Source organism: Scyliorhinus canicula, chromosome 17, assembly GCF_902713615.1.
Source record: "Scyliorhinus canicula chromosome 17, sScyCan1.1, whole genome shotgun sequence".
NCBI lineage: Eukaryota > Metazoa > Chordata > Chondrichthyes > Carcharhiniformes > Scyliorhinidae > Scyliorhinus > Scyliorhinus canicula.
In genome coordinates this window covers 120,145,138-120,159,497 of record NC_052162.1, presented here as the reverse complement: position 1 = coordinate 120,159,497, position 14,360 = coordinate 120,145,138, and the positions used below count along the sequence as shown (strand labels likewise).

Sequence of the window (14,360 nt, the reverse complement as noted above, 5' to 3'; positions counted from 1 at the left end):
GATTGTAACTTTCCAAAATCCTTGGTTTCTGGAGAAATACTGGAGGATTGGATAACTGCCAATGTAACACCCCTATTCAAAAAGGGAGGGAGGCAATTAAGGCAGTAATAGCATATTTAGCAAATTATAATCTGATCAAGTAGAGTCAGCATGGTTTCATGAAAGGGCTAGTTTTTAGATGAAGTCTCAACCAGAGTGGATAGAGGGGGACCAGTAGATGTGTTGTATTTAAACTTCCAGAAGGCCTTTGACAAGGTCCTCACAAAAAGGTGAACATGAGATAAGAACCCATGAAGTTGGAGGTAGTATATTGACATGGATAGAGAATTGGCTAATGAGCAGGAAACAGCGAGTGGGGAGAAGGGGTTCTCTTTCAGGTTGGTGACCTGTAACCAGTGAGGTTCCACAGGAATCAGTGCTGGGATCGCAAATGTGTACAATTTATATTAATGACTTGGAGGAAGGAAGCAAACTTACTGCCCAAATTTGCAGACAACACAAAATAGGTGGAAATTGTGAGGTGGATACAAACAGTTTGCAAAGAGACATTAATAGGTTAAGTAACTGGACAAAACGTTTGCAAATGGAGTATAATGTGAGAAAATGTGAAGTTGTTCATTTTGGAAGGGAGAACAAAAGAACAGTATTATTTAAATGGAGAAAAGCTGCAGAAAGCTGCAACACAAAGGGACTCGGGGGAACTTGTGCAGGAAACACAGGAAGCTGGCAGCCAGGTGCAGCAGGTAATCAGGAAGGCTAATGGAATGTTGGCCCTGATTCCAAGGGGGTTGGAGTATAAGAGTCAGGAAGTCTTGCTGCAGCTGGACAAGGTGCTGGTGACACCACATCTGGAGAACTGAGAGCAGTTTTGATCCCCTTATTTAAGGAAATATATGATTTCATTGGAGGAGGTTTAGAGAAGGTTCACTGTGTTGATCCCAGGTATGGAGGGATTGTCTTTGGAGCAAAGGTTAAACAGGTTGGGACTCTACTCATTGGAATTTAGAACAATGAGAAGTGATCTCATTGAAACAGACAGGATTCTTAAGGAGCTTCACAGGGTAAATGCTGAGAGGATGTTCCCCCTCATGGGAGGGTCTCGGACCACAGGGCATCGTCTCAGAATAAACCGGTACCAATTTAAGACTGAGATGAGGAGGAATTTCTTCTGTGTGTTGTGGGTTTTTCAAACTGTGGTGAGAGCGTCCGTGAGTATATTTAAGGTGGAGATAGATTCTTGATCAGTGAAAGAATAAAGCACTATGGGGAAAGGGCCGGAAAGTGGACATGAGGAATGTTGGATCACCCGGGATTGAATGGCAGGGCAGACCCGAAGGGCCGAACGACTGACTCCTGTTCCTATTCCTCATGGTCTTATTCCCACTGACCCCCCAATAACCCTTCATCCCCTTGCCTAACAAGAATCTATCCAATTCTACCTTAAAAATATTCAAACACTCTGCTTCCACTGCCCTTTGAGGAAGAGACTCTCAATCCTTTGAGAAAAAATGTTCTCCTTTAGCTTAAATGGGCAAGTTATTACTATTAAAGTGACTCTAATTTCTAGATTCTCCCACCAGAGGAAACATCCTTTCCATATCCACCCTGTCAATAAATATTTGATGGAACATCTAGGTAACAGTGATCATAGGGAAGTTCTTGTTTGTCATTGATTCTGTGATAACTGAATATAATGAAACCAAAGTGTATGAATCAATTCACTCAATACGGTATTGCACTATGTGAGTCTCGAACTCAGGTGCACTCCTCCTTGGCAAGTGATTTGTGCCATATTGTCTTACGCCACAGGACTAATGCTGAATGAGAATCTCTGTTACATTTTCTGACAGGATTAGGGGATGCATGTGATGTTTCTTGTAGTTTAATTGTGTGTGTCAGTGCTGGAGAAATGTCTCAAATTGTATTCACTTAACTTAAAAGCAAAATAGTCACTTTCCTTCAAAGTATACACAGATTTTCCCAATGGTATGGGGGGCTGGTTTAGCACAGTGGGCTAATTAGCTGGCTTGTAATGCAAAACAATGCCAGCAGCGCGGGTTCAATTCCCGTACCGGCCTCCCCAAACAGGCGACAGAATGTGGCGACGAGGGGCTTTTCACAGTAACTTCATTGAAGCCGACTTGTGACAATAAGCGACTGTTGTTATTATTATTATTAGTTTCTGTAATGGTGTTGTAGTTATGTAGTTTGTGACTTTCATTTCGTAGAAACATGTAATTTATAAATAGAAAATGGTATTTTGTAATGTATATCTTGCTACATGAACTTCAGAAGACCAATCACCTTTATGGGTTTATTTTTTCGTATTCTGTCGTAATTGTTGTATTAGTTTAAGTTTGTGTATCTCTTATACCTTTAGTATTTGTATTTAAGTAACTTGCATCAGCAGTCACTAAGAAGTTACATATAACCCCTGAGATGTATCAGTTAGGATGATGAGCCTGACGAACATCAATCATGAGGAAGTGACACCACATATCCTCTTATTACAAGTACGTAGACATTCAAATTACCTGTGTTACCTTGTTGTCTTAGTGCAAAAGCTAGAAACTTAATAAAACAGCATGGAACAGCCACAAAGAAAATGATGTAACTACAACTGACCGAGATCCAGGGTAACCAATCAGGAGTTAAGGGGAAATTACATCGACAGGATGACCAACGTCCTTCAGAGAGCAATCAGATATTGATTGTGTCCCATTTAACCAATCAGAGACTGATCATGGGCTTCTTGGGCCAATCAGAACTACAGGTTGCTACCGACCCTGAATAGAAAGGGTTAATGAGCTACAATTCTCTGGAGCTCGGTTCACAACACAACATGAAGGAAGAGGATAGACTTCAGTCAACAGAACAAGAGACATCGCCACAGTCACCCAGAAGTCGAGAGCTGGTGACTCAGAGTGAGCGGACTGATCCACTGCCTTTGTTAATTATTGTGATTTTGTACTTATTATAATTAACTTAATAAATTCTGTGACAAAATTCTTGTATCCGGAATGGTCTGTAACTAGTCAGGAACTTCAGTATTTTTTAGGTAACTTTCACAACTTATTCTGACGCGTAATTGATTTGAGGATTACAATTGAGATTGGAGCCAAACCCAGATCTTACAATAGGATCGAATTTCACATTCCGTTTGTGTAACCTGCACTAACAGTGATGGCTTTTGTAAACTCATTTTACAGGATATTAGAAGGGGAGGATTTACAGAGAGAAATTTCACACCATACATCATGTCAAGATTTGACAATCACTCAATTCATGGGAACTGAATATCATCAACCTTCAAATCTAGAAGGAGAAATGTTTGTCTGCTCTCCTGCTGAGATGTTTAAACATCACTGAGTGTTTAGACACTGACATGTTCATGCAAGTGAGGCATCACTAAAAACAATCCATTTTATATTCTTCAGCTCACCCAAAGATGGAAATTTCAGCACACATTTCTCCACCTTGTATTTTTTAATATTTTGTTCGCCCGTTAAATGTCCTCGACCATTGGACATTTCATTACAGAACTCAGCTTGAAGACATCAAAACTTCTATCCGGCCTTGCCTGTGTCACCCCGGTATCTGCTGTCCACGGGGACTTTCCTTTAATCAGAGCTGTCAGTGGACCCTGTTCCTGACACCAGGTTGTTGTGGGACAAATGTGACTCGGAGTCCAGAGTTGGTTCAAGTTTGGGAATCTTTATTACAAGCATACAGGGGAATGCTTCAGCGAACCGAAGCATCTCAAGGAGTAGTTACAATAACACACATTTATACACTACAGTTACAGCTGTTTTGTCTGCAAGTTAGTGGGAAAGTACAGGACGTAAAGGAAACAACTCGAAAACAGCTCACTTATCGGCTATAGTGACTTCATCTCTCACAAAACACATCTGGGAAAACAATAGCCAGACCAGTCATCCAGAGACCCAGGGTAATGCAATAGGGATCCAGGTTCAGCAGATGGTGAAATTTAAATTAATTAAAAATCTGGAATTAAAAGTCATCGATGACCATGAAAGCATTGTCGACAGTTGTAAAAACCCATCTGGTTTCTTTTAGATCCACCTGTAGTGGGGGAAAAACACTATTCACTATCCAGGATAAAATAAATGTACTTCAGCCTGTGTGGATCATTTCAGTGGAAATGTGCTCTCCCAGGCTCAAAGAGCATCAGCCCACTGGAAGCAAAGTGATGAGACCGGCCAGTCCAGCAGAAAGAAACCCTCCGACCCTCCCACTTCATCGAGTGTCAGAATGAGCAAAGTTTGATTTGATTACATTTATTCACGTGCACCGAGGTATAGTGAAACGTATTGTTCTGTGTATAATACAGACAGATTATTATATACATGAAAAAACAAAGGACATATGATAAATACACAATTTAAATACGTAGACATCGGATGAAGCATACGGAGTGTAGTGCTACTCAGTAGAGAAGATGTATGGCGAGATCAGTTCAGTCCATAAGAGGGTCATTCAGGAGTCTGGTAACAGCGGGAAATAAGCTGTTTTGAATCTGTTATTGCTGTTCTCAGACTTTTGTACCTCCTGCCCAATTGAAGAGATTGGAAAAGAGAATAACCTCGGTGGGAGGGGTCTTTGATTTTGCTGCCCGCTTTCCCAGAGCAGCGGGAGGTGTGGACAGAGTCAATGGATGAGAGGCCAGTTTGTGTGAGGGACTGGGCTGTGTTCACAACTCTCTGTAGTTTCTTACAGTCTTGGGCTGAGCAGCTGCCAGACCAAGTGTCATGGGAGTGTCCCTTTAAGAAATGTTTTTGTCTCATCACATGGCTTCAGTGATGTCATTGTGTGGGTGGAGCTGGGCTGTGGCTCTGGGAGTTGGTTTTACTTTCGCATTGGTTTGGGGCTGTTTTGTGGCTCTGAGTTTTTTGCTTTCGTTTTCACATTTTTGGCTGCTGTACTCAGAAAGAGGAGTATTTTGGCCCGTCTCTCGATCTTCATTTCAAAAGCTGTTTCTAGGCTGCTTGCTAACTTGAAAAGAAATAATTGCTTTCTGGAAGGAATTCAAACCTGCTGTTTTGGAAAGGAAACGAGCATCCAAACCAGGTCTTGAGTGCTGTGTGCTGGGCCATACCTTTGAAAAGGAGGTACTGGTTTATGGGATCTTGTTATTAAATTGGAACAGTTAAAGGGGGGAATTTATTAAGGGTTATACATAGATTACTGTAGCTGTGTGGGGTAATTTGTAATTTATAAAAGTGTTTACTGTGTGTGTTTATAAAAATGTTAACTAAATTCATAGAATAAAGCTTGTTTTGATTAAAAGTGCTTGAGGCCTCTGTTGAATAACACCTGAAAGGCAGGCCCTTGTGCTCATCGTAACCAAAATCAAGAAACAGTTGTAGGTCAGGTGATCTCCATGATACAATTTGGAGTTTTCTAAACCCTGGCCCATAACACAAGCTGTGATGCAGCCAGATAAGATGTTTTCCATGGTGCATCTGTAAAAATTGGGAAAAGTCAATGATAATAATCTTTATAATTGTCACAAGTAGGCTTACATTAACACTGCAATGAAGTTATTGTGAAAATCCACCAGTCACCACACTCTGGCGCCTGTTCGGGTTCACTGAGGGAGAATTCAGAATGTCCAATTCACCTAACAAGCACGTCTTTTGGGATTTGTGGGAGGAAACCGGAGCACCCGGAGGAAATCCACGCAGACACGGGGAGAACATGCATACTCCGCACAGACAGTGACCCAAGCCGGGAATCAAACCTGCGACTCTGGCGCTGTGAAGCAACAATGCTAACCACTGTGCTCCCATGCCACCCATGTGGCAATCAATGTGGACATGCTGAAGTTCCATAGTTTCCTGAGGAAGTATATGTTTCTTGGTCGTAGCGTTGATGTGGGTAGACCAGGACAGAATGTTGGTGATGTGCGCACCTCGGAATTTGAAGCTGCTGACCATCTCCACCTCGGCCCCATTCATGCAGACAGGGGTGGGTACGATACTTCGCTTCCTGATGTCAATGACCAGCTCCTTAGTTTTGCTGACATTGAGTGAGAAATTGTTGTCATTACACCATGCCACTAGGTTCTCATATCTCCCTCCTGTAGTCTTGACTCATCGTTGTTTGATATCCAACCTATTACGGTCGTGTCATCAGCAAATTTGTAGATGGAGCGGGAGCCAAAGTGTGTGTATAATGAGTGTAATAGGGGGCTAAGTACGCAGCCTTGTGGGGCCCCGATATTGAGGACTATCATGAAGGAGGTGTTGTTGTTTATCCTTACTGATTGTGGCCTATGTACCAGGAAGTCGAGGATCCTGTTGCAGAGGGAGGAGCCAAGCCCAGGATTTTGGAGTTTTGATATGAGCTTGGCTGGGATTATGGTGTTGAAGGTTGAACTGTAGTCAATGAATAGGAGTTGACGTAGGAGTCCTTGTCGAGATGATCCAGGGGAGAGTATAGGGCCAGGGAGATGGTGTCTGCTGTGGACTGGTTGTGGCAGTACACGAATTGCAGTGGATGAAGGAATGCTGGGAGTATGGGGTTGATGTGTCCAGCATCTCGAAGCACTTCATAATTAGAACAGTACAGCACAGAACAGTACAGCACAGAACAGGCCCTTCGGCCCTCAATGTTGTGCCGAGCAATGATCACCCTACCCAAGCCCACGCATCCACCCTATACCAGTAACCCAACAACCCCCATTAACATTATTTTTTAGGACACTAAAGGCAATTTAGCCTGGCCAATCCACCTAACCCGCACATCTTTGGACTGATGGAGGAAACCGGAGCATCCGGAGGAAACCCACGCACACACGGGGAGGATGTGCAGACTCCACACAGACAGTGCCCCAGCCGGGAATCGAACCTGGGACCCTGGAGCTGTGAAGCATTGATGCTAACCACCATGCTACCATGCTGCCCATAATCATCGGATGGTAGTCATTGAAGCACATTATCTGGTTCTTCTTTGACACCGGTATGATGGTTGTCTTCTTGAAATAAGTGGGAATCTCAGAACGGAGTAGGGACAGGATGAGGATGTCCGGAAACACACCCGCCAGTTGGTCTGTGCAGGATCTGGGTGTACGACCAGGGATCTCATCAGGACCCATCACTTTTCCAGGGTTCACTTTCAAGAAGGCCAATCTGACTTTGGAGGCTGTGACGGTGGGTATAGGTGTGCCCAAGGCTGCTGGGGCAGATGACAAAGGTTTGTTGGTTTCCTGCTTGAAATAAGCATCGAATGAATTGAGTTCATCGGGGAGGGCTGCGCTGTTACCATAGATTCTACTCGGCTTTGATTTTTTAGGTCATTATGTTGTTTAAGCCTTGCCACAATTGATGAGAGTCCATGATTTTAGCTTAGTCTGCGATTGTCTCTTGGCATCCCTGTTGGCTTTGCAGAGGTCGTACCTAGATTTTTTTGTCTAGGTCAGGATCGCCTCTCAAACTCCTCAGACGTGGCCTTCTGTAGGGAGTGAATCTTCCGATTAAACCATGGTTTCTGGTTGGGTAACGTACCTTCTTTGACACACAATCTTCTACACACTTGCTGATGAAGTCTTTGATGGTGCTGGCAAACTCGTTTAGGTTGGCTGCCGAATTCTTGAATATGGACCAGTCCACTGATTCCAAGCAGTCGCGTAGGAGCACTTCTGTAGCCTCAGACCAGCATTTCTACGACCTTCTTAAATGGATTCTCCCGCTTAAGTTTCTGCCTGTATGCCAGGAGGAGGAGCACCGTCTTGTGGTCCTATTTTCCGAAGTGCAATCGGGATGGATCGAGAAGTGTCCTTGATGTTTGTGTAGCAGTGATCAAGGATGTTGGGGTCCCTGTTGGGACGGAGATGTGTTGGTGGAATTTTGGCAGTACACTCGAGGTTGGCCTGGTTGAAGTCCCCGGCCACGATGAACAAGGCCTCCGGGTATTCTGCTTCATTGTTATTTATAGCGGTTACAATTAATCAAGCGCCTTCTTCACTTCCGCCTGGGGTGGGATGTAGACCGCTGTGATGATGGCAGAAGTGAACTCCGTGGAAGGTAGTATGGACGGTACATCACAGTCGGGTATTCCAGGTCCAGGGAGCAGTAGTTCGCCAGGGTCACCACATCCGAGCACCAGGACGAGTTGATGAGAAGACAAAGCCCTCCACCCACTCCAGGTTCAGTCCTGGATGTGATTAACAGCAGGAATAACAGCAGAATCCAACCAGTCATCACTTGTGAACCCTTTGGTGTCTCAGCATGTTGGATGACTGAGTGAATCCCTCCCCACAATGAGAGTAGGTGAATGGCTTCTTTCCAGTGTGAACTCGCTGGTGTGTCAACAGGGCAGATGAATCACAAAATCTACTCCCACAATCAGAGCAGATAAATCAAGTGTAAACTCAGTGGTGTCTCCGCAACGTGGATGACGTTCTAAACCTCTTGGTACAGTGAGAGCAGCTGAACAGTTTCTCCACAGTGTGAATGCGCTAGTGTTCCATCAGTACCTGAGAGCTTTTAAACCCACTCCCACAGTCAGAGTATTTAAAGGGTCTCTCATTGCTGTGAGTGACATTGTGTTTCAGCAAGTGATGACCGAGTTAATCTTTTCCCAGTTGGAGAGGTGAACGGGCTCTCCCCGGTGTGACCTCGCTCGTGTTTCATCAGGTTGGAGGAGGTTCTAAAGCTCTTTCTGCAGTGAGAGCAGCTGAACGGTCTCTCCTCAGAGTGAACGCGCTGGTGGGACATCAGTAGCTGAGAGCTTTTGAAACCCCTCCTGCAGTCAGAGCATTTAAAGGGCCTGCTCTTGGTGTGAGTGACAGTGTTTCAGCAGGCTGGATAATTGAGTGAATCCCATATCACACACAGTGCAGATGAATGGCTTCTCCCCGGTGTGAAGTCGATGGTGTGCCTGTAGGTGGGGTAATCGAGTGAATCCCTTATCACACACAGTGCAGATGAACGGCTTCTCCCCGGTGTGAACTTGCTGGTGTGTCTGCAAGTGGGGTAACTGAGTGAATCCCTTATCACACACAATGCAGATGAACGGCTTCTCCCCAGTGTGAACTCGCTGGTGTGTCTGCAGAAGTGATAACCGAGTGAATCCCTTATCACACACAGTGCAGATGAACGGCCTCTCCCCGGTGTGAACTCGTTCGTGTTTCCGCAGGCTGCCAATGTCAGTGAATCCCTTTTCACACTGAGAGCAGGTGAAAGGCCTCTCTCCAGTGTGAACCCGTTCGTGTCTCCGCAGGCTGCTAATGTCAGTGAATCTCTTTTCACACTGAGAGCAGGTGAATGGCCTCTCCCCAGTGTGAACTCGTTCGTGTTTCCGCAGGCTGCCAATGTCAGTGAATCCCATTTCACACTGAGAGCAGGTGAAAGGCCTCTCTCCAGTGTGAACTCGCTGGTGTGTCTGCAGGTGGGATAACCGAGTGAATCCCTTATCACACACAGTGCAGATGAACGGCTTCTCCCCGGTGTGAATTCGCTTGTGGTTCTGCAGGTGGTGTAACTGAGTGAATCCCTTATTACACACAGTGCAGATGAATGGCCTCTCCCCGGTGTGAACTTGTTCGTGTTTCCGCAGGCTGCCAATGTCACTGAATCCCTTTTCACACTGAGAGCAGGTGAATGGCCTCTCCCCAGTGTGAACTCGTTCGTGTCTCCGCAGGCTGCTAACGTCAGTGAATCCCTTTTCACACTGAGAGCAGGTGTAAGGCCTCTCTCCAGTGTGAACTCGTTCATGTTTCCGCAGGTTGCCAATGTCAGTGAATCCCTTTTCACACTGAGTGCAGGCGAAAGGCCTCTCCCCAGTGTGAACACGCTGGTGTGTCTGCAGGTGGGATAACCGAGTGAATCCCTTCCCACAATCAGAGCAAGTGAACGGCCTCTCCCCAGTGTGACCTCGTTCGTGTCTACGCAGGCTGCCAATGTCAGTGAATCCCTTTTCACACTGACAGCAGGTGAACGGCCTCTCTCCAGTGTGACTACGTTGATGTCTTTCCAGCTCATGCGGGGCTATGAATCCCTTCCCACACACAGAGCAGGTGAACGGCCTCTCTCCATTGTGACTACGTTGATGCCTTTCCAGCCCGTACGGGCCTTTGAATCCCTTCCCACAGTCCTCACATTTCCATGGTTTCTCCATGGTCCAGGTGATCTTGCGTCGCACCACGTTGGACAATGAGCTGAAGCCTCGTCCACACACAGAACACCTATACAGTCTCTTCCTGCTGTGACTGGTGTAGTATTTTTTCAGGCTGTGTAACTGGTTAAAGCTTTTTCCACAGTCAGTGCTCTTGAACACTCTCACTCGGGTGTGTGTGTGTCTCGGTGCTTTTCCAGTCACACTGATGTTTAAAATCTCTTGAAGCAGACAGAATAGACAAACTTTTTTCCTTGTAGATTCAAAGGCCGATGATCCCAAGAATTGAGTGACTCATCCAGTTCTTGACGTGATATTTAGTTTGCGATATCGGCCTCAAACTCCTCTCGTTCAAACTTCCTGCAAACAGATTTTACAATAGTAATCATTGTCAGTACAGGATAGAAACTCAGAACAGACAATTCTAGTTTCTATCTAACGTTCTTTCCTCTCTCATTCCCCAAAACACTAAATCTCCATCCCACACACTCTCCCTCCATTCTCACTCTGCTATGTCTAATATTCACCCTCCCAATTCTCCTGAAGGTGCTGATTCAGGCTGATTGACAGATCCAAGCTCACAGAGACCTGAAAATCTTCATGCAGCTGCCAGACAGATTTATGTCTATATTACTGAATGAAAAATGTGTGTAATATACAGACTGTATTCACTTTCTTTCCCTCCCAATTTTCCTGAAGGTACTGATCAACAAATCTAAACTCACTAAAACCTGTACAAGAGGAGAGAATCTCCATATAAGGACATTTACTGATTAGAGATAGGGAAATTCTGAGGAAGAATTTTATTTAGTCATGGAGTGGACATGACAGGGAACTCACTGCCCACAAGGGATGTGGAAGTCCAGATGATCAATAATTTAAAATAAAATAGGATGGTCACTTGAAGAAAATAAACTTGCAGGGGAACAGGGATATCGATGGGGAATGGGACTGACTGGATTACTGTACAGAGAGTCAGCATTGACTTGAGATACCAAATGGATTCTGTCAGTGCTGCAATGACTGTATGACTGGAAATATATAATGTGGGTACAGTACTATATTACAAAACTAGAACTAATAATACATGTATTTTATTACAGAACCATCAATAATATATAATTCATACCATATAACAACACTAGACATATCTCTGTCCGATATTAAATTTTTAAAAATTAATTTACGGGATGTGGACAATGCTGGTTAGGCCAGCATTTATTGCCCATCCCCAGTTACCCTTCCGAAGTAGTGGTGAGTTGCCTTTTGAACTGCTGCAGTCCTTGAGGTGTAGGTACATCCCCTGTGCTGTTTTTTTTTTTAAATTTGTTTTTTATAAATTTAAAGTACCCAATTAATTTTTTCCAATTAAGGGGCAATTTAGCATGGCCAATCCACCTACCCTGCACATCTTTGGGGTGTGGGGGTGAAACCCACGCAAACACGGGGAGAATGTGCAAACTACACACGGACAGTAACCCAGAGCCGGAATCGAACCTGAGACCTCGGCACCGTGAGGCAGTAGCGCTAACCACTGCCCCACCATGCTGCCCTACATCCCCTGTGCTGTTAGGGAGGGTATTCCAGGATGTTGCCCCAGGGACAGTGAAGGAACGACAAGATATTTCCAAGTCACAGTGGTGTGTAACTTGGATGCGAACCTCCAGGTGGTGAGGTTCCCAGGTATCTGCTGCTCTTGTCCTTCTAGATAGTAGTGGCTGTGGGTTTGGACGGTGCTGTCTGAGGAACCTTTGTGAGTTACTGCAGTGTATCTGGTAGATGGTATACACAGCTGCTACTATTTGTCGGTGGTGGAAGGTTTGAATGTTTGTGGAAGGCGGCGCAATCAATCAGGCTGCTTTGTCCTGGATAGTGTCGAGCTTCTTGAGTGTTGTTGGAGCTGCACTCATCCAGCAAAGTGGAGTGTATTCCATACATTCCTGACTTGTGCTTGTCGATGTCTGGTGGACAAGCTTTAGTGTGCTAATCGCTGTAGGATTCCCAGAATTTGACCTACCCCGGTAGCTACAGTATTAACATGGCTAGTCCAGTTCAGTTTTTGATCAATGGTAACCCCCAGGATGTTGGTTTAGATTTAGAACAGTACAGCACAGAACAGGCCCTTCAGCCCTCGATGTTGTGCCGAGCAATGATCACCCTACTCAAACTCACGTATCCACCCTATACCCGTAACCCAACAACCCCTCCTTAACCTTACTTTTTAGGACACTACGGGCAATTTAGCATGGCCAATCCACCTAACCCCGCACATCTTTGGACTGTGGGAGGAAACCGGAGCACCCGGAGGAAACCCACGCACACACGGGGAGGACGTGCAGACTCCACACAGACAGTGACCCAGCCGGGAATCGAACCTGGGACCCTGGAGCTGTGAAGCATTGATGCTAACCACTATGCTACCATGCTGTGGGGGATTCAGCGATGGCAGTGCCACTGAATGTGAAGGGGTGTTGGTTAGATCTTCTCTTGTAGGAGATGGTCATTGCCTGGCACTAGTGTAGCACAAATATAACTTGCCACTTATTAGGCCAAGCCTGGACATTGTCCAGGTCTTAGCGAATTTGGACATGGACTGCTTCATTATCTGAGGAGTCGAGAATGGTGCTGAACATTGTGCAGTCATCCGCAAACATCACCACTTCTCACCTTATGATGGAAGGGAGATCATTGATGAAGCAGCTGAAGATGGTTGGGACTAGGATACTGCCCTGAGGAACTCGTGCAGTGATGTCCTGGAGCTGAGATGATTGACCTCCAATCAACACAACCATCTTCCTTTGTGTCAGGTATGACTCCAACCAGTGGAGAGTTATCCCCCGATTCCCATTGACTCTAGTTTAGCTGCGGCTCCTTGATGCCATACTCGGTCAAATGCTGCCTTGATGTCAAGGGCAGTCACTCGCATCTCACTGCTGGCATTCAGCTCTTTCGTCCAAGTTTGAACTAAGGCTGTAATGAGGTCAGGGGCTGAGTGACCCTGGCGGAACCCAAACTGAGCGTCCAGGAGCAGGTTATTGCAGAATAAGTGCCACTTAATAGCAACTTTCATGACTCCTTCCATCACTTTTCTGATGATGGACAGTAGACCTACAGAGAAGTAATTGCCTGAGTTGGATTTGCCCTGTTTACTGTCCCCTTAAATGTCAGCCATCTCCTGGGGAAACCAGCCCTTTAATTGTGAACATTAGGAAAGAGACCATCCTTTTAGCCAGACAAATAAATGTGTCAAGCTGAGGGAGCAAAGGATGTCAATGTCTTTAAGAGAGAGAGAGAGAGAGAGACCTGAGCCAAGCTTTCCAGAGTCTGCACCCTCTCTGGATTCACTTCTTTTCCCTTCAGTTGCTGCAAGTGACCAATTGAAGGTCAGAATGAGAAAAGAAATGGAAAGGGGGAGAAAAGAAAGTGCTTTACTCACAGATGTTGAAGACAGGAGTCTGTGTGCAGCTCAAGCTCATTCAGGGTTGGGAGAACAACAGCTTTGCTCGGCACAAACCTCCATGTCCAGCTTCCGCATTGAGACAATGGGGGAGCTCTGATTGGCGGAGGAGCAGAGTCCTTCCGGTCCTCCAATCTTCCCATTGGGCACCGCGGGATTGAGCTCACCCTGCACATGCGCAGATTCCCCTATCCCTGAGACATTCGCAGTCCTGGGTTGGGGGGTGGGGCTTCTCGCTCTGGCCGGAGATGTCAACCGGTTGCCTGGAAACCGTCATGACGATGTACTGGGGGAGAGGGTACCAAGGGTGGGGACGGGTCTTCTGTGCACTCGCGCACAAATGTAGTGACGTCACCGCGGAATGGTTTTATTCCTATTGGCTGATTTAGAGGACGAGCTCCTTTGTGATGTCACAATGTGGAGGTTGGACAATGAGTTTCAGACTAAAACTTCCTCCTCTGGGCAACATCTGGGAGAAAATCAATGTCTCCCCCTTTCAGAAGGTCATAAGAAAAAGGAGCAGAATTAGGCCATTTAGCCCATCGAGTCTGCTCTGCCATTCTGTCATGGCTGTACTTATCCTGGATTTAATTCCACCGTACTGCCAGTTCTCCATTGCCCTTCAACCCATTACCAATTAAAATCTGTCTTCTCGAAATCTGGATTTAGCCCTTTACATAAATTGTGTGACGTTCATGGAAGTTTGCTAACTGGAGGGTTATTCTCATTAAATTCAGCCCTCAGCTCCGTCGCTGACTGTCATTGA

At 45.6% G+C, this 14,360-nt stretch overlaps 1 protein-coding gene and 1 pseudogene across 1 annotated transcript; one reads left to right on the top strand and one right to left on the bottom strand.

The window, feature by feature from the left end:
* The window catches only part of LOC119951565, a 30,263-nt pseudogene extending 27,257 nt beyond the window's left edge, over positions 1-3,006 (top strand).
* A 3,948-nt stretch (positions 3,007-6,954) lies between these two features.
* LOC119951787 (gastrula zinc finger protein XlCGF26.1-like) lies at positions 6,955-13,816 on the bottom strand. Its single transcript, XM_038775138.1, has 2 exons — positions 13,574-13,816; positions 6,955-10,497 (listed from the first exon to the last, which is right to left on the bottom strand). Exon 2 carries the CDS (start codon positions 10,138-10,140, stop codon positions 8,782-8,784), a length of 1,359 nt encoding a protein of 452 aa, XP_038631066.1. The 5' UTR covers positions 10,141-10,497; positions 13,574-13,816; the 3' UTR covers positions 6,955-8,781.
* Positions 13,817-14,360: the final 544 nt, after the last annotated feature.